The 23,481-nt window shown below is 41.9% G+C and overlaps 1 protein-coding gene and 1 long non-coding RNA gene across 6 annotated transcripts in view; one reads left to right on the top strand and one right to left on the bottom strand.

Moving 5' to 3' along the window:
- Window positions 1–7,861: 7,861 nt before the first annotated feature.
- The window catches only part of hip1 (huntingtin interacting protein 1), a 48,870-nt gene continuing 33,250 nt past the window's right edge, over window positions 7,862–23,481 (bottom strand). For 4 of the 5 annotated variants that reach the window (XM_061783222.1, XM_061783221.1, XM_061783225.1 and 1 more), the window contains 17 exons: window positions 20,364–20,452; window positions 20,169–20,285; window positions 19,136–19,237; window positions 17,919–18,113; window positions 16,294–16,441; window positions 16,117–16,203; window positions 15,905–16,012; window positions 15,195–15,328; window positions 15,004–15,114; window positions 14,822–14,880; window positions 13,777–13,870; window positions 13,348–13,448; window positions 13,051–13,156; window positions 12,826–12,949; window positions 12,615–12,676; window positions 10,606–10,723; window positions 7,862–9,729 (listed from right to left, as the gene is read on the bottom strand). In XM_061783222.1, the coding sequence (XP_061639206.1) occupies window positions 9,719–9,729; window positions 10,606–10,723; window positions 12,615–12,676; window positions 12,826–12,949; window positions 13,051–13,156; window positions 13,348–13,448; window positions 13,777–13,870; window positions 14,822–14,880; window positions 15,004–15,114; window positions 15,195–15,328; window positions 15,905–16,012; window positions 16,117–16,203; window positions 16,294–16,441; window positions 17,919–18,113; window positions 19,136–19,237; window positions 20,169–20,285; window positions 20,364–20,452 (1,766 nt within the window). In that variant the 3' untranslated portion in view covers window positions 7,862–9,718. Of the gene's footprint in view, window positions 9,730–10,605; window positions 10,724–12,614; window positions 12,677–12,825; window positions 12,950–13,050; window positions 13,157–13,347; window positions 13,449–13,776; window positions 13,871–14,821; window positions 14,881–15,003; window positions 15,115–15,194; window positions 15,329–15,904; window positions 16,013–16,116; window positions 16,204–16,293; window positions 16,442–17,918; window positions 18,114–19,135; window positions 19,238–20,168; window positions 20,286–20,363; window positions 20,453–23,481 lie in introns of those variants that run through there. The other variant, XM_061783223.1, reaches the window with a different exon arrangement.
- Window positions 15,007–23,292, top strand: LOC133482753 (uncharacterized). The gene is made up of 4 exons (XR_009789921.1): window positions 15,007–15,141; window positions 22,448–22,519; window positions 22,967–23,085; window positions 23,159–23,292. It is a non-coding gene; the product is annotated as an uncharacterized LOC133482753 (long non-coding RNA).

Genomic DNA, 23,481 nt, shown 5'->3' with positions numbered 1-23,481 from the left:
TGGACAGCGCTGTGTTTCTTCTTTTAGGTAGAAGTAAGAAATCATTGTGTTGGTGATTATTAAGGGCGATATTGTCCAGTTTGTGCTCAAGTCATTTTTTATGTGCCTGGCATAGTACTTACAAGTTACGCTGTTTCTTCTGTAACATCTGCTGACACACCCGCCATGCGTAACCGCCTCAAGTGTGCGCAACAACCAAAGAGCTGTGACTCAGTGAAGTCTGAGGCTGGCAGCACACGGAGGCTGAAATCTGGATGGAAGGATAGAGCAAACGACTGCAGTGAAATCAAACCAACAAGTGTAATGGTGGACTAACACTTATGGACAATTGTGTATAGTCCAAGTAAGGAGTTTAACACTTAATAATCTGAAAGAGGATTTGTCATGACACAGATAATTGTAAAAACGACTCTTCACACTGACTTGCCACATGGTTGTTGCTTTGTGTGAACGAAGCACAAAACCCAACATTAGCACTCAGCTGTGACTGTTCATGATGACATTTCATTGTCTCCATGGAGATGAGAGCATCATGTGTAACTATTATCTGGGGAATGAGGCAAAAACAGACCACCTCTGTAATCAACACGTTGACACTGATGTTTAATGAGAGACTGTGATGCATTAGTGGCCATGAGTGAGTTAATGTACACGTACGTATGTGGAGGAGAGTGATGAGTGGGCGATACTGTAAAAGAGTCACACCTGTTAGTCACACATGACTACAATTCCATGTTGCACTTGTGTGATTGTTGTGCCTCCTACTCCAGTGTCTTCCACTCTGATTCCCACTCCAATCGCTTCACTTTCCGTCTCTCCTCCTCTCCCCCTGCTGCATGTTCCATCTATCTACAGTATCTCCTTCCTTGTGTTGTCGTCGCTGCTGCTTCCGATGATTCTCCGCGGCTTTCCGCCTTGCTCCGTCCGACTTGGCTAAACTGCCGCAAATCTCACTGCAGCAGATGGTGCAGTGTTTGCATCGGGCCAGGTCTCCTAGCAACCCCATCTCCTCTCTCTCTGTTTTTTTCCCCCAATGAGAAACCAAAGCAGAATATAGAGGAGTCACGTGGCACCTGGATGTGCCATGCTCACCCTGGCCCTGTCTTTCACTGACCTGACTGTTGATGTCTATGTTTATGTCTGTCTGCATGTAAAAAAACAGGGCAGGAGGCTGACTGTCTGGCTTGCCTAATGTGTATTGATTCAATGTGACGTGTAAGATGAGCAAAGCAGGACACAGACAACGTGATTTCCCTTGGACAGTTGAGAAAAAAAAAAAAAAGTGACTTGTGACCCAATGTGACCTACATTTTTACAAGTTATGGCGGCTGAGTTACGCTGTGTTTAAAGTCAGCCGTGCCCACATTTATGGCATTTGAAATGTGAAGTGTCTGCAAGTGGACGTTTATACAAGTCATTTCATATGTCTCCTTCGTCATCGCAGGAGGGAACATTCCAGCGCCTTCTTAGCACCCCAACGCATCATCATGTACACACATGCAAGCCGCCCTAACTCGAGAACTCTATGATGAATGATAAATAAAAGAACTCATCTCGGTCACTCAACTGCATATTTGCCTGCTAACACTTTTTGTCATGTTATCCAAGCAACACTTCCACAGCTTTGTTAGTTTAATGATAGTTTATTTCACACAGGGCCAGGTAGCGTTGAATATTTGTTTTCCTGAATAAACACAATCACCATTTAAAAACTGCCTTTTATGTTTACTTGGGTTATCTTTGTAACTATTTAAAAAAAGCAAAATACAGAATTTGAGAAGGGTAAATACTTTTTCATGGCACTCTATGTGCCCTGCGATTGGCTGGTGACTAACCTAGGGTGTACCCCACCTCTTGCCCAAAGTCAACTGTGATAGGCTCCCCCTCAGCTACGACCCTAATGGAGAACAAGCGCTCTAGAATATGGATGGATGGCCGCAATGGAAGCGTCCACCCTCCAAAATCTTGAAAATACCACAGTCATCCGTCTCACCCTCCATGTACCAAGTAGATAGCAAACTATTAGCTGCTCTCCAAAACGTTGTCACATTTGTTTTGCGTTTGTTGGTTTTTGAGAGCGGCAATAATATGCTCTGATGCGCCGGTATCTAACTCAAGGCCCATGGGCCAGATGCGGCCCTCCGCCTCCTTTCACGCAGCCCTCACGAAAGCTTGACACCATTTTTTCTTGACTTTCGTTCAAAAGTAGTTATCCGTCATAAAAGTGATAATAACCAAATGCAGGCGCAAAAGACAAGGTTCTTGTACTGTATTAGATTGTTATGATCTGTTTGAGTCTGTTTTGTAACTACAGCATTTAAAGAGAGAATACTGTGTGCCATTATTGATGCTACACAAACACACACCACAGCAACATTGAAGTAGGAAGAAAATAATAATACTGTTCAAGCCATGTCGTGATGCAACTTCTGATGAATTGTTTTAATTTTCTCTCTGCACATGACACAAACTACACTTGATCACTATATCCGAAGCCTTGTGTAAATTAGCAGCCGGCTCCAGTTCTCCACTTTTGTTTCTTTTTTTGCATCTCAGTGACTCAATTTACAGACATTGCTAATCAATAGGAGGCCCCAGAGCAGCTGAACGCTCCATTTTTTATATGAAAGGAATTATTTTCCTCCGGGGAAGGGAAGTGGTGTCTTTTTGTAGTTTGTTTGTACCTGCATGCACCAGCGGACAGGAGAATGTGTTTCATCTTTCTGTCCACAGTATATCTGCCAGATTTGGCAGGTCAGGGTCTGCAGCGACAACTTAATGACGCATTCAAAGGCCTTCACTAGTGATGACGCTTAGGGAAGTAATCAGACCTTTATTTCCTCAAGGACCATTTACTGCGGCCTCTTTCCTTTCCTCCAAGGTTCGTGTCAGCGCAGTAACTGTTTGGATGTGAATAATAGTCATGAAATTGGAGCTTGCACTAAACGGTGAAATGATCAGATCCTGAGATCTCACCACTGTTGCAACGCCTTGTGAACACAAATAAAAGATATGTGGTCTCAAAAAGAAAACAGCTACTGTAGGTAGGTGCTTATTTATTTCCATTCATTCCACTCCATTTTCAACACCGCTTATCCAGGTTAGGGTCGCCGGGCTTATTTATTTCCATGACTGTGTTATTAGATTTTACAGCAAAAGCAGATGCGGAAAATTTATTACAACAAACAGCCACTGCAGTCAATGAGAGCCAAGCATTATGAAATACAGCTCGTCTAATTTATTTATTTGTAGATATATTGCAGAGTCTGTTTCATAATTTATCTGAGAAAGTTAATTTACCTATGCTCAATCTCTCCCTGGGTTGGGAAGCAAAAGCGACTCGGTCAGCTACACAGTCATATGATAATTTGATCACAATCGAAGGCTAAGTTCAAGGAAAATCACATTATTAATTATTAATAATTTCTTTCTGGATGGAATGAATTCATCCAAAAATCATTTTAGCTTTGCATATTGAACTTCCATCCATCCATCCATTTTCCTAGCCGCTTATCCTCACAAGGGTCGCGGGCATGCTGGAGCCTATCCCAGCTCTCATCGGGCAGGAGGCAGGGGTACAGCCTGAACTGGTTGCCAGCCAATCGCAGGGCACAAACAAACAAACAACCATTTGCACTCACATTCACACCTAGGGGCAATTTAGAGACTTCAATGAACCTACCATGCATGTGTTTGGGATGTGGGAGGAAACCGGAGTGCCTGGAGAAAACCCACATAGGCACGGGGAGAACACGGAAACTCCACACAGGCGGGGCCGGGGATTGAACCCCGGTCCTCAGAACTGTGAGGCAGACGCTCTAACCAGTCGTACACCGTGCCGCCCATTAGAGTATATTGATGTTAAATGTTTTTTATCCAATCAGATGTCAGATGTTTCAGAATCACTAGTGCTGGCTGAAGTAGCTTAAAGTATATTAGCAATGGGACTGTTTCTTTAATTCGCCTCAGAGGGCCAGCTCGCTGGCCCACAAAGACGTCAGCATCTTTCGGTTCTCTGATTGGTTGGTCAGACCAAGCAAAGTTGGAATAGCAAAACACATTTGTAGTGATCTTCATGCATTAATACATTTACTGATCAGCATCTCTAGAAAGTTTTATGGTTAAATTGTACCATGTTTTTAGATAAATATGGATACCGAACTGCTCCAGATGTACGTGGTACAGTTGCATGCTTTTATATTACAGTGGGTGCGGAAAGTTTTCAGAACCCCTTAAATTTTCCACTCTTTGTTATATCGCAGCCCTTTGTTAAAATCATTTAAGTATTCTTCACCTCATTACTGTACACACAGCACCCCATATTGACAGAAAAAAAACGTAATTGTTGCTGATTTATTAAAAAAGAAAAACAAATATCACACAGCCATAAGTATTCAGACCCTTTGCTGTGACACTCATATGTCCATTTCTTCTGATCATCCTTGAGATGGTTCTATACCTTCATTGGAGTCCTGCTGTGTTTGATTGTACTGATTGGAGTTGATTAGGAAAGCCACACCCCTGTCTATATAAGACCTTACAGCTCACAGTGCATGTCAGGGCAAATGAGAATCATGAGGTCAAAGGAACTGCCTGAAGAGCTCAGAGACAGAATTGTGGCAAGGCACAGATATAGCCATGGTTACTAAAAAAATTCTGATGCACTTAAGGTTCTTAAGAGCACAGTGGCCTCCATAATCCTGAAATGGAAGACGTTTAGAACGACCAGAACCCTTCCTAGAGCTGGCCGTCCGGCCAAACTGAGCAATTGGGGGAGAAGAGCCTTGGTGAGAGAGGTAAAGAAGAACCCAAAGATTACTGTGGCTGAGCTCCAGAGATTCAGTCGGGAGATGGGAGAAAGTTCTAGAAAGTCAACCATCACCGCAGCCCTCCACCAGTCAGGGCTTTATGGCAGAGTGGCCCGACGGAAGCCTCTCCTCAGTGCAAGACTAATGAATGCCCGCATGGAGTTTACTAAAAACACCTCAAGGACTCCAAGATGGTGAGAAATAAGACTCTCTGGTCTGATGAGACCAAGATAGAAACTGTTGGCCTTCATTCTAAGTGGCATGTGTGGAGAAAGCCAGGCACTGCTAATTACCTGTCCAATACAGTCCCAACAGTGAAGCATGGTGGTGGCAGCATCATGCTGTGGGGGTGTTTTTCAGCTGCAGGGACAGGACGACTGGTTGCAATCGAAGAAAAGATGAATGCGACCAAGTACAGGGATATCCTGGACGAAAACCTTCTCCAGAGAGCTCAGAACCTCAGAATGGGCCAAAGGTTGACCTTCCAAAAAAGACAATGACCCTCAGCACACAGCTAAAATACCAGAGGAGTGGCATCAGAACAACTCCGTGACTGTTTTTGAATAGCCCAGACAGAGCCCAGACTTAAACCCAATTGAGCATCACTAGAAAGACCTGAAAATGGCTGCCCACCAACGTTCACCATCCAACCTGACAGAACTGGAGAGGATATGCAAGGTGGAATGGCAGATGAGCCCCAAATCCAGGTGTGAAAAACTTCACTCATCATTCCCAAAAAGACTCATGGCTGTATTAGCTCAAAAGGGTGCCTCTACTAAATACTGAGCAAAGGGTCTGAATACATATGGCTATGTGATATTTCAGTTTGTTTTTTAATAAATCTGCAAAAATTTAAACAATTATCTTTTTTTTTGTCAATATGGGGTGCTGTGTGTACATTAATGTATAAAAAAAATGAACTTAAATTTTAGGAAATGGCTGCAATATAAAAAAAAGTGAAACATTTAAGGGGGTCGGAATACTTTCCGTACCCACTGTACGTGTTTTCAAAGTATCGATGGTTGGTATAGTTGTGATGATAGAATAAGTCAAATTCCAGGTGGCCCAAAAGTTTTTTTTTCATTTTATATACAGTAATTGTAAACAAAAACAATAATTAGAGTAATTAGTTACATTTGCATGTCTTGTCCAAATATTAAGTCTCTGAAAAATTGAGGTCATCTACATACTGAAAAGTGTTGATACTTCCTAAATTATAAATGGCATAATTTTGTGAAGTGTCTTACATTTAAGTTGAAGGTCTACCCTTTAATCATATGTTGGCTGTTTAATTTAAAATCTGCTGTTGTGGTATATATTATAAGGCAATATTATAACATTAAAACTACGCAACTGGCCAAATACTTGTTGACCTACAGTAACTGTTTAGTGGCTTGGAGCCCTGTGATCACAGCCAATCTTCATGAACTGCCCTACTCGGTGATTAAGGGTCCCATTTATCCAGTGCGATGTTTGCCAGTGACGTGATTGCATACAGCACCAGCACAGTGTGCAGGCTTGCTGTTGTGTCACATGGGTATAAATGTGGTGGGTGGTGCCTGGGAGAAAGAGCTGATCTATTTATAGTCTCAGCAGGCCTGAGCAAGGCTGTTTTACTAGCAGCAGCTCCCCTGGAAGAACCACTGAAATAAAGAAATGGTTCTGGTTCACTTTGGGTTTGGGAGGTGAGGCAGCCGCTCATGCATGTTTTATATACGAGATTTCGAGTTTCACACGCATAAACAGAATCGGCAGTCTGTTGTGTTTACATCAAAATGTGATTCTGTAACAACAAGTTAGCAAAGACATACAAACAAATGCATATATGCTAACTGTGAGTATAGTTTACATGGCTTGGGACTGAGGAACCAGATGCAGAAAGGCCAATTATGGGGAGCATCCACGCTGAGAGGTGCCACAGCCCACGGCTGGCCCGAGACAATAAATAGAAAGTAAAAGTGCTCCATATCGGTCAGATTTTATTGTCACGGTGGCCAAAATAAAGTAACCTAATTGGCTGGCCTTCATACACAGTGATCCATATAAATAACTAATGCTTTTATGCACGCTTCCTTTCTCTATGGCTCGTCGACCTGCGCGCTTTCCATATATGGGCCTGCTCGTTCATAGGTAAAATACATAATTTCAGCTATGTCATTTAAGTGATCTGGCGCGGGAACGTATAGGATAGTCTCTAAATATAAATACATATTGAAAAATACAGCAAGATGTGTCAGAAGCGGATAGTCTTACAGCATTCTGTCATTTACTTTTGGAGTGGATTGGGTAAAAATTATTTATTTTACAAAAAATTGTTGTGGATTGTCGCTTTAATAAGGCTAGGCATGACTGTGAGTGCGAATGGTTGTTTGTTTCTATGTGCCCTGCGATTGGCTGGCAACCAGTTCAGGGTGTACCCCGCCTCCTGCCCGATGACAGCTGGGATAGGCTCCAGCACGCCCGCGACCCTAGTGAGGAGAAGCGGCTCAGAAAATGGATGGATGGATGGATATACTCACTCAGTGACAGTGAATGAAGTAGACAACAGCAAGGATATACAGTATGAGCCTGGAGCAAATTTTACAAAAGATTGGGGGTTTCTGTATTCTCACCAGTGTTTTCAGATGACACAATGCTTGAGCAACAGGAAGCCCATAAAGTTGTCTCTCTAATACGGCAGCATCTAGACTTTAAAACCAAACAAGCACTTAAAATGAGTCGATGCTTTTAGTGGGAAACGAACTGCACCCCTAAAAATCAATAAAGGTGCATTAGAATTTGGCTCCGTTTTGATTTGGGCATGAACACTTATTGCCAATCATGTCATTTCCAAAAAGATGAAGCGGGCATCATCATCCTCATGCAATTTCTTTGAGACTCCTCATTGCTTTACTAGGTAGATTAATTAGAACACTAAAGCATGATATCAGTCATAGTGGTTATTGTATCCGGACCGGGGCAAAAAAAAGAAAAACATTATCTGGAAAAACAAACGCAAACCCATACACAAAGAATGCAGAATTCAAATAAAAAATAAAAATCACACATGCCCGTGACTATTAACAAATTGAAATATTTATTTTTAAAAACTGAAAAAATAAAAACAAACCCACCAACATAGGTTTAGTACACGATACAAAGACATGTCAATGTCACTATGCGAGTGAGTAGTTTGTTTAACTACAGTGTGAGGCAGTTTGAAAGGCTGGCTGAGCTGGTACAACGGTGGACCAGAGACAGGTTAATAAAAGAATATTTGGACAAAAATACAAGCGTTCATCACTCAAGATGCGGTTTGTTTCCTCTCCTCTGAATTATTGTCACCATGTATCCCCTTTTAAAAGCATTCCCCATTTGAATTATTCTCAACAAGTATGTGCGATGATGTATTAAATACAGGAACAACAGCACTGCAGTAACACTTGCCTGATCATTCGCCTTACATATCATTTAACACAAACTTTTTCTAAAAACTACATCATCTGATCCAAGGAAGATGTTTAAGAATTATCAGCAAATACTGTTTGATCAGCGTCTATGAAACACCTCCGACTATGTGCGCCCAAATTAGGTTTAAGACACACACAGATCATCCATCACACCCAGACAACATGGTCATGATGAGCCTCTCTGTTGTAGAACAAAAAGGTGACATCTGTTGGTTTCTGCCTGCACCGCTTTGTATTCCTTATTCTAAGTGAATGAAGGCCGACTCAGTGAGACATCTTGATACTGTTGCTGCTGAAGGTCTGTGACCTTCGTTGAAAGTCAGTGAAAGTCATGACCGCTACATGGCCTGCGAAAGCTAAGGACACACGCTTCAGTGTGGCATCCTCACAGGAAACGCACTCTGGATTTTATCAACCTGTGCTTCCAAAAATTTATTTACAGGGCAACAGGTAGTGACAGGTTCATGGGGCGTACAACACAGTTATGATGTTACGATCTTAAAAACAGATTCAACATTTCAGGACATGTCGGCTAATTGTGCGCCTGATCCACCAAAGCGTGCTGTTGAAGCTCTAGTTTGGCAAATCTAAAAAAAAAATTAAAATAAAATATTGCTCCAAAAGGAGGTAGCTTTATAAAAACAACATTTGATTACAGAATAAATCTGTAGAAATATTGGACTGAGAAGGCAGCAGAGCCCAATGCGTTGTTGCTTTTTTAGCTACATAAACTCCTCCTAATTACAGTTACTGACTATAATTGTCAAATAATCACGTGTGTGTGTGCTGCTTACAGTTTACTATAGGGATTGTTAGCCTTCTTGGCAGTTTGGAGCTGGTTTCTATTGAAGCTAAATGGGATGGAGGTTCAGGCATGATTTAACAGTCAGGCTTGTTACAAAGGTGCAAGGCAGACAGTCCAGTCTACTTAACAAGTAGTGAGCTACTGTACGTCAAACTGACCTCTCGCACCTGCAGCTTGTTAGCACTCTACTACCAGAGGCTTCTTTTAGTCCTCTTTGTTCCGCTGACGTGATTTTGGGGGGCTCAGACCTCGCCCTTGTTGTTTCGAGAATTGGAACTTGTGCTCGTCTTGTCTTGAATGCAACTCCTCTGGTTGAGTGTGTTTGCTACAAATTTGCAACAAGGAGCACAGATAATAAATAAGCGGTGTACTGCTCCACACACACACACACACACACACACTGAAGAGGAGACGTGATGCTGTGAAGTCGAGTTGTCCTTCCATCCAAGCCTTGTTCCTCGTGGCTGAGCCCTTGGCGCTGTCCGTGTGGAAGACCCCAGACATGGGTGTAAAGAATCAGGTTTAGAGAGCAAGCACCGTGTCATTTGGCTTGATTAACAAACGAACGAACAAGAGTGGAAAATCTAGCGAGACAGAGATGGAGAAGAGTGTATAAATACAAGTTTCTTCCGGCCGGAGGCCATGACGGGGTGCAGTCAACCTGAGCCTGCGGGGAGGAAGGGGAGAAACACAGCGATGTTTAAGTTTCTTCTACAATTTGGAATTCATCCATCCATCCATTTTCAACACCGCTTATCCTGGTTAGGGTCACGGGCACTGGAGCCCATCCCAGCTGATTTTGGGCGAAAGGCGGACTACACCCTGAACTGGTCGCCAGTCAGTAGCAGGGCACATATAGACACGGACAATTTAAAAAAAAAAAAACTGCCTTGAAAGACTTCTCTGTTGCCAGTAAGTTGCTTTAATTCAAGTTTACAGCAACTTACTGGTAATAGTGTTGCCAGTAAGTTACTGTAAAGAGTGTACATAGATATCTTGTAAGAACCTGAGCTCAGTCAGCTAACTCCACAAGTGTGTTATACTTTTTGATTTTGCTTTTTTTCTTTTGTGTTGTGTTTCTTTGTGATGCCACTACAAAAGAGTAACAGTGATGGTAAAGAGTAAAATGTGGTGATGACAACCATCCATCCATTTTCTAGAACTCATTAGGGTCGCAGTTGAGGTGGAGCTCTAAGATGACTTTGGGCGATAAATCGGTACACCCTGGACTGGTCGCCAGCCGATTGCAGGGCACATATAGACAGGCAATATTTCACACCTACAGCCAATTTAGAGTCTCCAATGAACCTAACATGGATGTTTTTTTCTTTTTTTATGTGCTCAACTATCTATGCCAGCGACATATAGTGACAGGCAGTACAATTACAGTAAATGCTTTTCCACTCGATGGCAGAAGCTACATAATTAACCTGTGCATCCACTTTTTGTGACACTTTTCGTTGTGCGCCGTCAGATTTCTGATTGAAATGATGTGCCTTGGCTCGATTAACATTGGGAAACATTAATAGTGTCCTGCCCTCACCCTCCTCGTCGGCCCCCCAACCTTCTGCTACCCCCGCCAGCTCGTAGTGTTTCTTCCTCAGCTCCCCGAGACGCTCGCGCTCTTTCTGGAGACGTGTCTCTAGCTCCAGCACCAGAACCTGCATGAACAAACACACACACACACGTGAGCGCAAGGGGAGCACAAAAACACTCTTGTTACAATGTTTCCTCTAACAAACAGTGGAAAACCAACAACCCTAAATGGTTTATTATTTTTATGAGTCATATACAGGAAATTATGATCTGGGCCGAGACAAAGGAGCTTTTTCGGGGTGACAGCATTACTGTTTTGACCGAGATTCACGGCTCTCGTGGTGTTGCTTTACATCACACATTGCCGGCGACTCGCTAACACATTGGCCATAAAAAAAAAACAAAAACATATGAGAGCTGAGAAACAAGAATTCACAATCATACTGTTGCGTGCCTTCACTATCGGTCTCCTTTCATTCTGATTCCCTGTATTCTTTTTAACAGCACTATTGCCACACTGACTCAAATGCAGTCAAAGATTCCAAAATATTGGACTTTTTCTTCGTCACTTCTCGCAGCCACTAGGGGGCATATCATTTCATCTGGGGATCTATAGTAATCCTCCGCTATATGACGGTTGTTACTTTGCGGTTGTTGCTTACTAATGTAGTTAACGTTAGTTGTTTAACTTATATTGCTCATTTGTGTAATTCATGCGTGTTCTTTCGATGAAATGCTATCAGTTATTATTATTATTTTTTTTTTAGCAAAACTTTTTTGCTTTTTTCTCAGACATTCATTTTTTCACAAAAAAACCTAAATTTGATGGGAAACGGTGTATATGGATTATTAAAAAAAGATGTTTTTACTTAGAAAAATAGTGTCAGTTTAGTGGGCGATAGGCGGCACGGTGGACGACTGGTTAGAGCGTCTGCCTCACAGTTCTGAGGAGCGGTGTTCAATCCCCGGTCCCGCTTGTGTGGAGTTCGCATGTTCTCCCCGTGCCTGCGTGGGTTTTCTCCGGGCACTCCAGTTTCCTCCCACATCCCAAAAACATGCATTAATTGGGGACTCGAAATTGCCCGTAGGTGTGAATGTGAGTGCGGATGGTTGTTTGTTTGTATGTGCCCTGCAATTGGCTGGCAACCAGTTCAGGGTGTACCCCGCCTCCTGCCCGATGATAGCTGGGATAGGCTCCAGCACGCCTGCGACCCTAGTGAGGAGAAGCGGCTCAGAAAATGGATGGATGGATGGATTTCTTAAGACTTGTTTTATTTTTTCCATCCATCTATTTTTTCTTCTGCTTGTCCACTTTGGCAATCACAAGTGAGCTGGAGTCTATCCCATCTGACATTGAGCAAGAGGCGGTGTATACCCTGGACTGGTTGCCAATTAATCACAGGGCACATAAGACAAACCATTTACACTCACATTCACACCTACAAGGATTTTGAGTCTTCAATTAGCCCAACATGTTTTTGGAAGGGAAAATATGCAAACTCCACACATTATTTTAATACAAGCCTAAATTCACTTCTTTATCGGGCCTTTTTCATTTCTTTGCATTACAAATGTTTTTTTGTTTGAGGTTTATTGGCAACCTTCTGACAGCTGAGTGTGGAAATTATCACCTATTTTCTGAGGTGGAAGAAGACCAAACAAAATGAAGTAGACTGATCAGTGGCTCATTGTATTTGAGTTATTATTTACTCAAGCTAGGTCACTGTAAATATGCTTAATACACTCTTCCAAAACCAGTTCTCTATTTAATGTTTGTGTGTGCTTATGCATGTGTGACAACTGTCCGGCTACTTTTGTTTTCCTTTCACTCTGGGGGAAGAGGCAGCCTCGGGCACACTGTTTGAAGTATTTGTCTAGCTTTAAGTTGAACTTCCCGCTGGATAAAAAAAAACAACAATGCAGTTTCAAATGTGGAACAATGACCACATTCCGCAACAGGTCTGCTTATTGTTTGACTTTCACTGTGTGCATTGCATGTTGTGTATTGCTGCCAACCTGCGCATCCATCTCTTGTCGCTTGATCTGTGTGAGCGTCATGCTGGAGAAGTCCATTGTATCTGTTCGGCAATCAGAAACAAAAAAAGCCATTTGTATGCAGTACCAAAAATAACAAACTATTCAAGGTTAGGCTCTCAATATTGTAAGCTCTGTATCTTAAAAATAAATAAATAAATACAAGATACATGAGCCGCTGAACTGTACTTACCTTTGTCTTCAATTTGGGACTTCCCGGACTTGGTAGAGGCCACAACAGCGGCAGTAGCCTGGGTGACACCTCGAGACGCCTGTTGCAGGCGACGCAAGTTGGCACTGTCTTTGTCTGCTTTAACCTGAGGAGGACACCAATAAAACATGGAGCATACAGCTAATGAGCACCTTCTTTTGACGTTAAAAGGCAGTTTGACCACATTTGACTGCACTTTCGGCTCACCTTTGAAGCAGCAACAAGTTGCGCTGTGCTGGCTGCAATTTCACGAGAACACACCATCAACTCCTCAAATTTTCCTTTGCCCTGCACCACAAGATCAGCTGCATCCCTGAGATGACACATTGTGAAATAGAACACAGTGAATTACAGCTTTCATTTGAAGAACAAATGTTAACATTGGGAACAATGTTCACGACATCACATTGAGAGATTACAATTACTTGCGTTGTTAATGTTGACATCTGCACTTCAGTCATTAAGAAGGAATTTAATTAGTGAGAGGTGAGGACAGTTACTTACACCATGACAGTGGCGCCCCATCCAACCGCCTTAGAGGCAGAAATCAGGCCCTCTGTCCAGCGGGAATTCTTGGCATAGAATTCCTTAGTGGATACTGCGCCCTTGTGGACAAAGAAGCACTCTTCACCAAATCATCATTCTTTACTTAACTTCTTATACAATAGGAGCCCCCCCCCAAAATAAAGGCAATGTATCAAAAATATTAGCAATATCACTGACGCATTATACTCTCTTCCTTAAGAATAAAGAAATTATTCCACCAGTTAAATCACATTGAGGAAAAGTATATTCAAAGACATGATTATATTACAGTGATTGGTTAGTTACTGATGAGCAATTGGACTGGTAGGTCAACATCGGGTAAGTAAACTACATCCACAATCAGTCACCGTACTTCTAAACCTGGAGACAAAGACCAACAGAACGTACCCTCCCACCCTCTACAATGTCCCTTTGCAGATCTTTGGAGGACAGAACAAGTGCCTTGATGGCCGTCATGAGATCTGTGCACGAAGCTAAGATCCTGCAGGGGATGACAGGATACACACGCACACATTAAAAGAATTAGTCAAGAGAGCTAAAATTGTATAATTCGTGGACTAAATGAGAAAGTAAACATACAAATATTACTGAAATTTTTTTGTTCAACAAAAGAAGCATACAACACTCAGGCACACGCAGGATGGTAATGGACTTTAAAAAACAAAAAACAAAAAAAACAACAACATTTGTATGTTTACAGCAAGTGCTGAAACAAACATTTTGTGTTCAAAGTGGTGAAATACGTCATACATACGCCTCTAGTGAGCTACTTCGACAGTTCACTTCTTATATTTACATAATTCCGAACACTGAACTGCGGGCAGTTCTAAATGCAGAGATCTCTGAAGTAAAGCAGCTGGTTGTTTTACATGTAGGTGAAATAAATAGTTAATTTCCCCCATTGCCATGGCAATACCAAAGGATGTCGCTGTCTTAACAGTGGGAATTTTGTTGGGTTACGAATACATTAATTGCTCAGGGGGAAGAGAGAAGACATTACCTATAGATGTTGGCAATACAATGCCACTTTATCAAATCTGAACTCAGTTTTTGGATGCCTGTGAAGTTTGGATCCACAGCAGAATAGCAAAGACTGCTGTGGCTCGGTTTTCTTGGTTTAAGGAAATGTGTGTTCTGATGACGGTATTTTTAGCAGAGCTATATTAAGATAGCCGATTAAACTTATTATTCCATCCAGCCAGCCATTTTCTATAGCGCTTGACCTCATTGGGGTTCTGGGTAACTGCAGCCTATCCCAGCTGACTTTGAGTGAGAGGCAGGGTACAACGTGGACTGGTCACCAGTCAATGGCAGAGCATTATTATTCTGATAATTTATTAAAATTTTAAGGTCTTTCATTGAAAAATTAAATTAACTCTTAAGACTTGACACAACTAAATCTTAATGTGAAGTAGAGGCTTGACTTTGTTACCTCTCGTTGACCTCCATCTTGACACCTGTGTCAACTGCTCGAGACTTGTTGAGCATTTCCTGTGCGAATACACAGAGGAGAACTTTCAAATCAGCACGACTGCAAAGTGAAACCGGTGATTGTTCCCACGCTAAAGAAGTGCACGCTCATAAACCCTACTCAATATACAAACACATCCACACCTCTATCCTGGCAGCAGCTGATTCTACAGCTGCAGAAGTGGCCGCCATTTCCTGCTCCACGAGATCTCCCAGCTCTCCTTGCTGCAGCTCCAGACCCCGAGGACGCAGTTTCTGCATCCAAGATTGAAGACATCAAAGGTCTGTGGCCATTGTTCATTAGCACACAAGGCGGCATTTAGACAGGCACCGACCTCTGCGGCAGTCAGTATGGCCTGGAGAGCCTCTTTCAGCTTACAGTTGTCTGCTGTTGCTATGTCCTCCTTCTTCATGTGGCGCAGCAAAAGCAGAGCCTCAGCACCACATGCCTTCACACTTTCTGAAAGAACTGTTACAGGGTGCACATATTGCAACCAAAGTTATCAATTTCAACCAGAGTGCATGTTAAAGGGGTGTGCAATCCCCCCCCCCCTCCCCCAAAAACACTTTTGGTCATTTTTGTTTTTTATTTTTGTCAGTTTGACCTGACAATAGTACATTAGTAAAATGATCTGTGAAAAAAAATAAGGCCTCCCTGGCCCATCTACTACTACAAACGTATCTTACTTTGTTCATCTATCTATGCCAGTACCGTAGTGACAGACAGAACAATTAAATGCTCTTCCACAACCACCACTACAGTCAACATACGTATATATTTCTTGTGACATTTCTGTTTGGTGGTGCACAGTGAGATTTTTCCAATGTAAAATATGTGCCCTGAATCAATAAAGCTTGGGAAGCATGGGTTTAGAAGTGATGACTACAAACGAGTGACATGATGGTTTAATGGGCAGGCTTTTCTAAATGTAACATGTAGCAACCACACATAGCAACTTTAATCTCAAAATTAATTTACAACTACCTGTGTAGACTACTGTACTGTATAACTTATAGTAACAGGAACACAAAATAAACAGTTTACCGTCGGCCTGCTCCACAGGCACCATGTGGGAGGTGGCACTGCCCTGAACAATGGTGTCGCCCACTAGGTGGCCACATTGGGTCACCACTTTAAGCAACTGAGACACACCTGTGCAAAAATAATTGAACACCAAAAAGAATGAATCGCAACTCCTTCCGGGTTATGCATGCAGGAAGAATGGTATGTAAGACTGCATTCGACATGGTGCTTACCTCTGTCATCAGCTAGAAAGGAGTCTCTGGCAGGATGGAACTGCTCCACACAGTCTAAGGATGCTTGACATCTGGATGCCAGGTAATCTGCAGAAGTATGCGTTATTGGACATCACCCCACACCCACACACACAATCACAATAATTAGCACCCCGCAGCGGAGGGTGGTACAGCAACCTGCTGAGCTGGTGCAACTGATGTGGGCTGGGTCATCGATCAGGGCCAGTGAGTCTTGGATGATCTTCTCTGCCTCTTCCGCAGCTCCCTCCAGACTGGACCAGCGGGCCGCTAGCAGCTGGCTCTCTAACGCTTGCTCCCTGCTCTCCTATGGACACACAAACACACATGCTAAGGGCTGAGCGATATGGCCTCTCAGATTTGTTTCACAAAAAGACGATTTCTGATTTTAACACCCTTTGCTCACAGAAAAAGCAAAGGACATGGACATAAAAGTTTTCCTTTTTCTTTTTTCCCCCTCTGGAGTTTGCTTTATTTCTCATGATGCTCAACAACAGTTTGAACAGAAAGGGTTTTTTTCCAGCATGTTTTTCCCCAGTGTTAACTTTCACCAACTTCCACAAAAATAAGAAACTTTTTTCATTCGTAAAAAATGAGCGCTGCCTGAAAAACCCAAAAATTTCCCTTTTGTCAAAACATATACAGTATGTAAACTCGATACTCAAAGGGGAACTAAAACCAAAACGTTTTCATGCAAAAATACATTGTAAGTGCCAGCACTAGTTAAAACACATTACTCTCATATTGCATTAGTGCAATATGAATTAAACTGAATAATTAATCACTGTAAGGGGAAGCCATATTGGGCAAAATCATGATCAGTTACAGACCAGAAGTGATGTTGAAGCACCAGTAGCGTTTTGCCTGCTAACACAGCGCAGCACACCATTGAACCGTGTCGCTGACAGATTGCAGAGAGCAACAGATTTACTCATTTGAGCCTGTGTACACCAAGGCTGAGATGGACAACATGCAGGGGTCATTGGAGGCAGGGTAGCGAAGAGTAAAAGCGTCATACATCAACTTCTTGATGTGAAAGAGATCCGAAAAAGGGATTCAGATCACCTCACAACTCAGTAAGTACATGTACTGTACATGACAACGTTTAGGATTGTTTATTATGTAGCTTTTGTACATATAATCAAAGAATATGTAGCTGAATATTTACTAACTTCAAGGTTTTCTTAGTAACTAAAGCGGGCAGGAATTGGCAGACATGTCACATTCTTGCAAATTCCCACTCTTGCTGGAGTTAAAAGCCTTGATGGCAGCCTGCATTTGTGAGAACACGAAGGCCGATGCATTGTTTTTTTTAGAATAGTATTGACAAAGTATTGACATATTGGGTTAAGTTAACCCGAAATAAAAACATTTTAAATTTAACAATTGGACAAACTGCATGGCGAGGCTGGCGATATGTAATGTCGACCTGTCGATTGACACCTCGATTGCTAACCAGCGGGCTCTTTTCATATCATACAGAAAACGTGAAAATGATTCCACTCATGTATTTGTGTCTTAACGGGAACTAAAAATCGCTAGTCGTTTTTATTTAACAGTCACTAGAGGGGTTAGGGAAGTCGCTCAACTTGCAACAGTGACTGTGCTTTTGTAAACTATCTCCTCTCTGTTCCAACCCAGGTTGTGAATGCAAGCAGTGTACATCAGCAAGGGCGCGCTTGGAAGCAACCCAAAAGAGTAAATAGTCATGGCATAAATAAGAAATATGACTATATACACAGCTGAGCCCTATGGATTTTAATGCCAAGAGTTTGACCTTTCACCTTATCATTGAGCTGGTTTTGCAGGGCTTCTGCTGTCTTCACGCCACTCTCCCGCTCACTCGCCAAAGAGCTTTTGACCTGCTCGAGCTCCTCTCCTTGAACGGCCAGCTCGGTCTCCACTTTGGACAAGTACTCGACGAGTGATACTTTCTCAGATTCCATGGCAGCTAGTTGAGTGCCAAGTGCCTCACTGGACTGCAAAACAATAAAAAAATAAATCGTGTGTTACAGAATAAATGAGCAATCAAAAAAAAAAAAACATGATTAGATGGTAAGTCTTGATTAGGACAATACGAGGCTGTGGGGATGCTATACTTTACGATACAAGTGACCTTCAATGCAAAACCAAGATTGTAACACCACTGCCATTTTACAGTTTGCGGCTTGGCACAAGGAGCTTTGAGTGGCAGTCAAGTCCACAATCAAACAAAAAGTCGGAACTTGTGGTTGTGCAACTTGGCAAAACAAACTATGACAACACAGTGAAGTTTCATCAGATCCCGAGTGTTGGAAGCTTGTGTGTGTCCTAGCGGGGTTGTGAACATGGTTTGCAACTCGTTGAAATGAGCTCATTAAAAATATGAACGTGACTCACAGCATGCGCAAATGGTCCAATGTCGGAAGGTTGGGTGTGGAAGGGAAATAATAATTGGCATAGGAGCAAAACATAATGAGAGTTGTGACACAGGGGGCATACAAGCAATAAAACATGGACTATAGGTCATTGTAAAGATTAGCGAAATGGAGGAAATTAATTAGCGAAAGTGTGGGAGGCCAAGAGACAGATGGAGTGGGACTGAGCCCAGACAACTGGAGGTTCCAAGTCTGCATAAATTCAAATTACAGTTATTCTAAATACAGTGATTATGATTTTTGCACCAATATTTACGACAAGGCATACACAGCAGGGATGCCGCATTATTTTGGACACTCAAGTCTCATGGAGATGATACGTTTGAATGAATGACAAGGGGTGACCAAGATGGCTCTCTCAGTATAAGAGCTCTTCACCACTGAAAACTAAAACAGATATTGTTAAATGATTAATTCTTGTGACAGTGACAATCAAAACTGATCCTTATTATTTTTGTATATGCAACATTGTTGATACAGTCGGCTCTACTGGATCTCTTTAGATTGTGCTGGTAAACCAGTGGGATCAGCAAGTGAATTTTATATCTTATCTTATTTTGCTACACCAAGGAATGACGACAGACCTGTTGTGAGGAGGCCATGGTGGTCTTGAGGGAATCCAGCTCGGCCCTGCTGGACACCAGCTCTCTCTGCAACTTGTCAACACGCTCCCGCTGCGCTCGTTCCTAGATTAACAAAAATGTCACATTTCTTTAGATCATTGTTTCCCAACCATTATTGAGCCAAGGCATAATTTAAATTCAAAAAATCTCATGGCACAACACCAAACAAAATTATCACAAAAAGTATATGCAAAAGTATACTGAAATAGTGATGACCTCGTCTCAATTCACTCACAACAATACTTAGTGTGTCTTAAATCTGGGCCAGTTTAATGGAAGTATTTGTAGGAATTGAAGAAAGACAAATATCTTGAAGGTCCCATATTTGGCTATTTAGACCTCCATAGAGTGACTCTCTAACATGGACTTAGTATAAAAGTGTCAATTTCATTTTTCACTTTGGTTTTGTCATACAAGTGTTGAGAAAAAGCCCCTCTGACAGTTACTTCTGTTTGACCCAGTTTTGTATCCGCTTTGTCCATATTTGGCTAAGACCGCCCCCTTTCCTCTGATTGGTTGCCTCCGTGTAGAATACCCACTTGTGAGAGCACACCTGTTTGTTATGTTGACAGCGCTGGCTCGAGAACAGAAAGGGAAGGTGGAGATCTTCCCTAGTGACGTAGAGAACCTTGAGAAATTCGAATGACCTGATTTCAGGCCTCTCAGCATAAAAACCTCTTGAGCTCAGGAATGAGGAATACATTTCAATTTATATTTCACCTGTTTACTGAGGCACTAGAGAGCTAATATTTCATCCCAAATACTAGGTAAAGTTGGTTTGGCAAAATACAGGACCTTTGATTGATCCAAAAATTATAATTTAAGTGAAATGCGATAACTTTGTGCGGCATACCTGATGATCCCTCACAACATATGATGTGCCGGAGTCCAGTGGTTGGGAATCATTGCTTGAGATAAAACTTACACGAACCAATTTATGAATTGGGTTTGAAAAAAAAAAAAAAAGCCAACGCAAACAGACTTTGATGCCCACCTGTCTGTCTGCATAATCTTGGGCAGCCTTCACCTTGTCCTGCATCTCTTTCCTCACTGCATCCACTTCATCCTGAGCTGCTCGAGCCACAGTCATCTGCCGGGTTACCTCGGCATTCTGCACCCACGCACATACAAAAATACAATTAGGGTGACGAGAAGGAGCTTTTAATATGAAGCAAGGTGTTTTTCTCACCTTCCTCAGTAATTCAGCATGGCCTTGTACAAGCTCGCTGTACTTTTCCTTTAGCTTGGTATAGCGCTGCTCATTGGCCTGAGCCTTTTCTGCAAAATGATCAAGGATGTAGTAACCAACCAATTAAGTCAGCCACCTAACCTATTATTTTCAAATGTGTAAATACAAGTTACATCATGCAACAGTTTATTATACAGTGCCCTGAAAAAGTATTCCCCCCCTTCTAAAATTCTTATTTTTTTGCACAGTTTCTCCCCTTTAATGTTTAAGATCATCAAACAAATGTAAGTATCAGACAAAGATAAACATCCATCCATCCATGCATTTTCCGCACCACTTATCCTCACTAGGGTCGAAGGTGTGCTGGCGCCTAGCTCAGCTGACTGGGCGAGAGGCGGTGTAAACCCTGAATTGGTCACCAGTCAAACGTAGAGCCCATGTAAACATAAAATGCAGTTTTCAAACGGTATTTTTAATTATTTTTTTTTATTAAGAGGAACAAAAAATCTAATCAAAGCTACCTGGTCCTGTGTAAAAAAGTAAATGCCCCCGTTGTTAAATCATTATTTAACTGGGGCTAATCACATTATTTGGAAAGCTGAGTTCATTTTCAAAGACTACATCCAAGCCTGATTACCACCAGACCTTCTCAATCAAGAAACTACTCAAATAGAACCTCTCTGACGAAATGAAGTTGGCCAAAAGATCTAAAAAAAATAATAATAATTAAAATGAAAAAGCTGCAACAAAATGACACGATCCAAAAAAACTCAAGAACAGATGAGAAATAAAGTAATTGACATCCATCAGTCTAGAAAGGGTTACAAAGCCAGTTCTAAAGAAAGTTGAACTTTTTGGAAGGCGCCTGTCTTGTTACGTCTGCCATAAATGTCACGCAGCGTTTAAAAAAAAAAAGAACATATTACCAATGGTCAAACATGGTGGTGGTTGCGTGATGATCTGGGGCTGATTTTCTCCTTCAGGACCTGGACGACTTGCTGAAAGACTCATTGCCAGTTATAGAAAACACCTGATATCAGTTGTTCCTGCTGAGGTTGGCCCAACCAGCTTTTAGGTTCAGGGGGCAATTAATTTTTCAAACAGGGCTCGGTAGCGTGGAATATTTTTTTTCTTTAATAAATAAAATCACTATATTAAAACTGCATTTTATGCTTACTTGGGTTATCTTTGACTGTGAACAGGTGCCGAACTGCGAATATGCGGGGGTCCCCTGTACATGCATGTACACATTAACTGTCCAGACCAATTATGTGTATTGCAACTCTAAAAACAGCAAATAGAAGGGAGGTCAAGGGCTTTATTTGTTCATAGTGGTTCTGATTTGTTTGTTGTCTGAAATAAAAAACATTTCCCCACTCAAAAGTGGTCCAACATTTCTTTTTGGTTGCTTAACATTTGTTTTTACCTTAGTTCTCAATTTACAAGCACTTTAGGACTCCTAAGCATTATATATTTTTTTAACTTAATAGTTTATTATTCAAAAATCCACAAACACTTTTGTCGGAATACTAAAGAATTATCTTTTTTTTTTTTTTTTTTTTAAATTAGAAATTACCTGGGCTAGACCTCAGAGTTTTAATCGAAAGCCCCCAGTATACATGGAAGTAAAGAAAAGGGTATGGCTAACAATGTAGTAGACTTTTTGTTATGGTGTAACAGCCTCTGCTTCTACGGGTTGTGCTTCGCTCAGTGACAAAAATTATTTTCCGGTATCCTTTTCTAGCTACAATATTTTGTTTCTCACCCGATTCTGTGAATTCAGAAACCTTCTTTGACATCTTTATATATACACGTGTCTGTAGTTCTTCACTTCTTCTTCACTAGTACATACATGTCAACAGCTCAGAGCCATTTTTTTTTCAATTTAACATTTTCCTCCACATTATCAGGTCATAAAATACCCTGTGATAGCTACTGTATTTTCACGACCATAAGGCGCACTTAAGTCTTCCCAAAATGGACGGGGCGCCTTATAATGCGGCGCACCTTATGTGTGCACAGAGTTCCAACATCTATAAATGTTGTGTGATGAGTGCTCCGCTTGATTTTTTTTTCTTTTTTAGCATTTCCTGCCGACACGCTGCTTACACGAGGAAAAGCGGCCGTGGCTGAGGACAGCGGAAGCCACGCCCCCAGTAGGTATACAGAGCCGGGGTGTATTTTTTTAATTATTATTATTTTTTTTTTATTAACCGCTTGACTTTGTGAAAAACAACATCGGTTTAGCTAAGGACCCCCGAAAATGTCACCTACGAAGAGACACGCTTACGAAGCACAGTTTAAACTGCACGCTATCAGTTACGCGGAGGAACATGGGAATCGATCAGCCGCGAGAGAATTCAAGATCAACGAATCCATGGTTCGCAAGTGGAAGAAGCAGGAAAACGAGCTTCGCCAAGACAAGAAGGCGAAGCTGAGTTTCCACGGAAAAAAAAGAAAAACAAAACCCGGAAACAAGGCGAGGTGGCCGGAGTTGGAAGACCAACTCGAGCAATGGATTAATGAGCAAAGAACAGCCGGGAGAAGCGTCTCAAGTCACCATTCCACTGAGTGCAATAACTCTGGGCTTGCCATCATTGCAGGAGGCTTGACGAACCGCTGGACATCCGTGTAAACAGGGCGTTCAAAGTGAAGTGAGCGGCGTGGGAGCCATGGATGACAGATGGCAAACAGCTTTACTAAGACTAGGAGGCAGTGCCGGGTGAGTTACGCCACAATTTGTGAATGGATTGTGGATGCTTTGGCTAACGTGTCTGCTTGCACTCTTGTTCTAGCTTTCGCACGGCAACGAGACTGACTCAAACCTGGCGTGTTTGATTGAGAACTTGCCCAGCTGTTCATTTCGGATACAGAAGATGAGGACTTTGATGGATTTGTGGATGAGGATTGATCAAAAAATAACGTGACTACATTGTTAAATACTTCAATAAAGTAAAACCAAACTCAGTTTTGCTCTCGCTGCCTTTTTAAAAACATTGTTTTAGCGTGGATGCATGCTACCGTATGTTTTAAGCTAGCGTATGTTTTAGCATGCCTGCGCCCAATAATACGGTGCGCCTTATGTATGTGTTAAATACAGAAATAGACCCCATAACTA

Source organism: Phyllopteryx taeniolatus, chromosome 8 (assembly GCF_024500385.1).
Source record: "Phyllopteryx taeniolatus isolate TA_2022b chromosome 8, UOR_Ptae_1.2, whole genome shotgun sequence".
Taxonomy (NCBI): Eukaryota; Metazoa; Chordata; class Actinopteri; order Syngnathiformes; family Syngnathidae; genus Phyllopteryx; species Phyllopteryx taeniolatus.
Note: the sequence above shows the minus strand (reverse complement) of the source record. Positions and strands in the feature narration are given on the sequence as shown.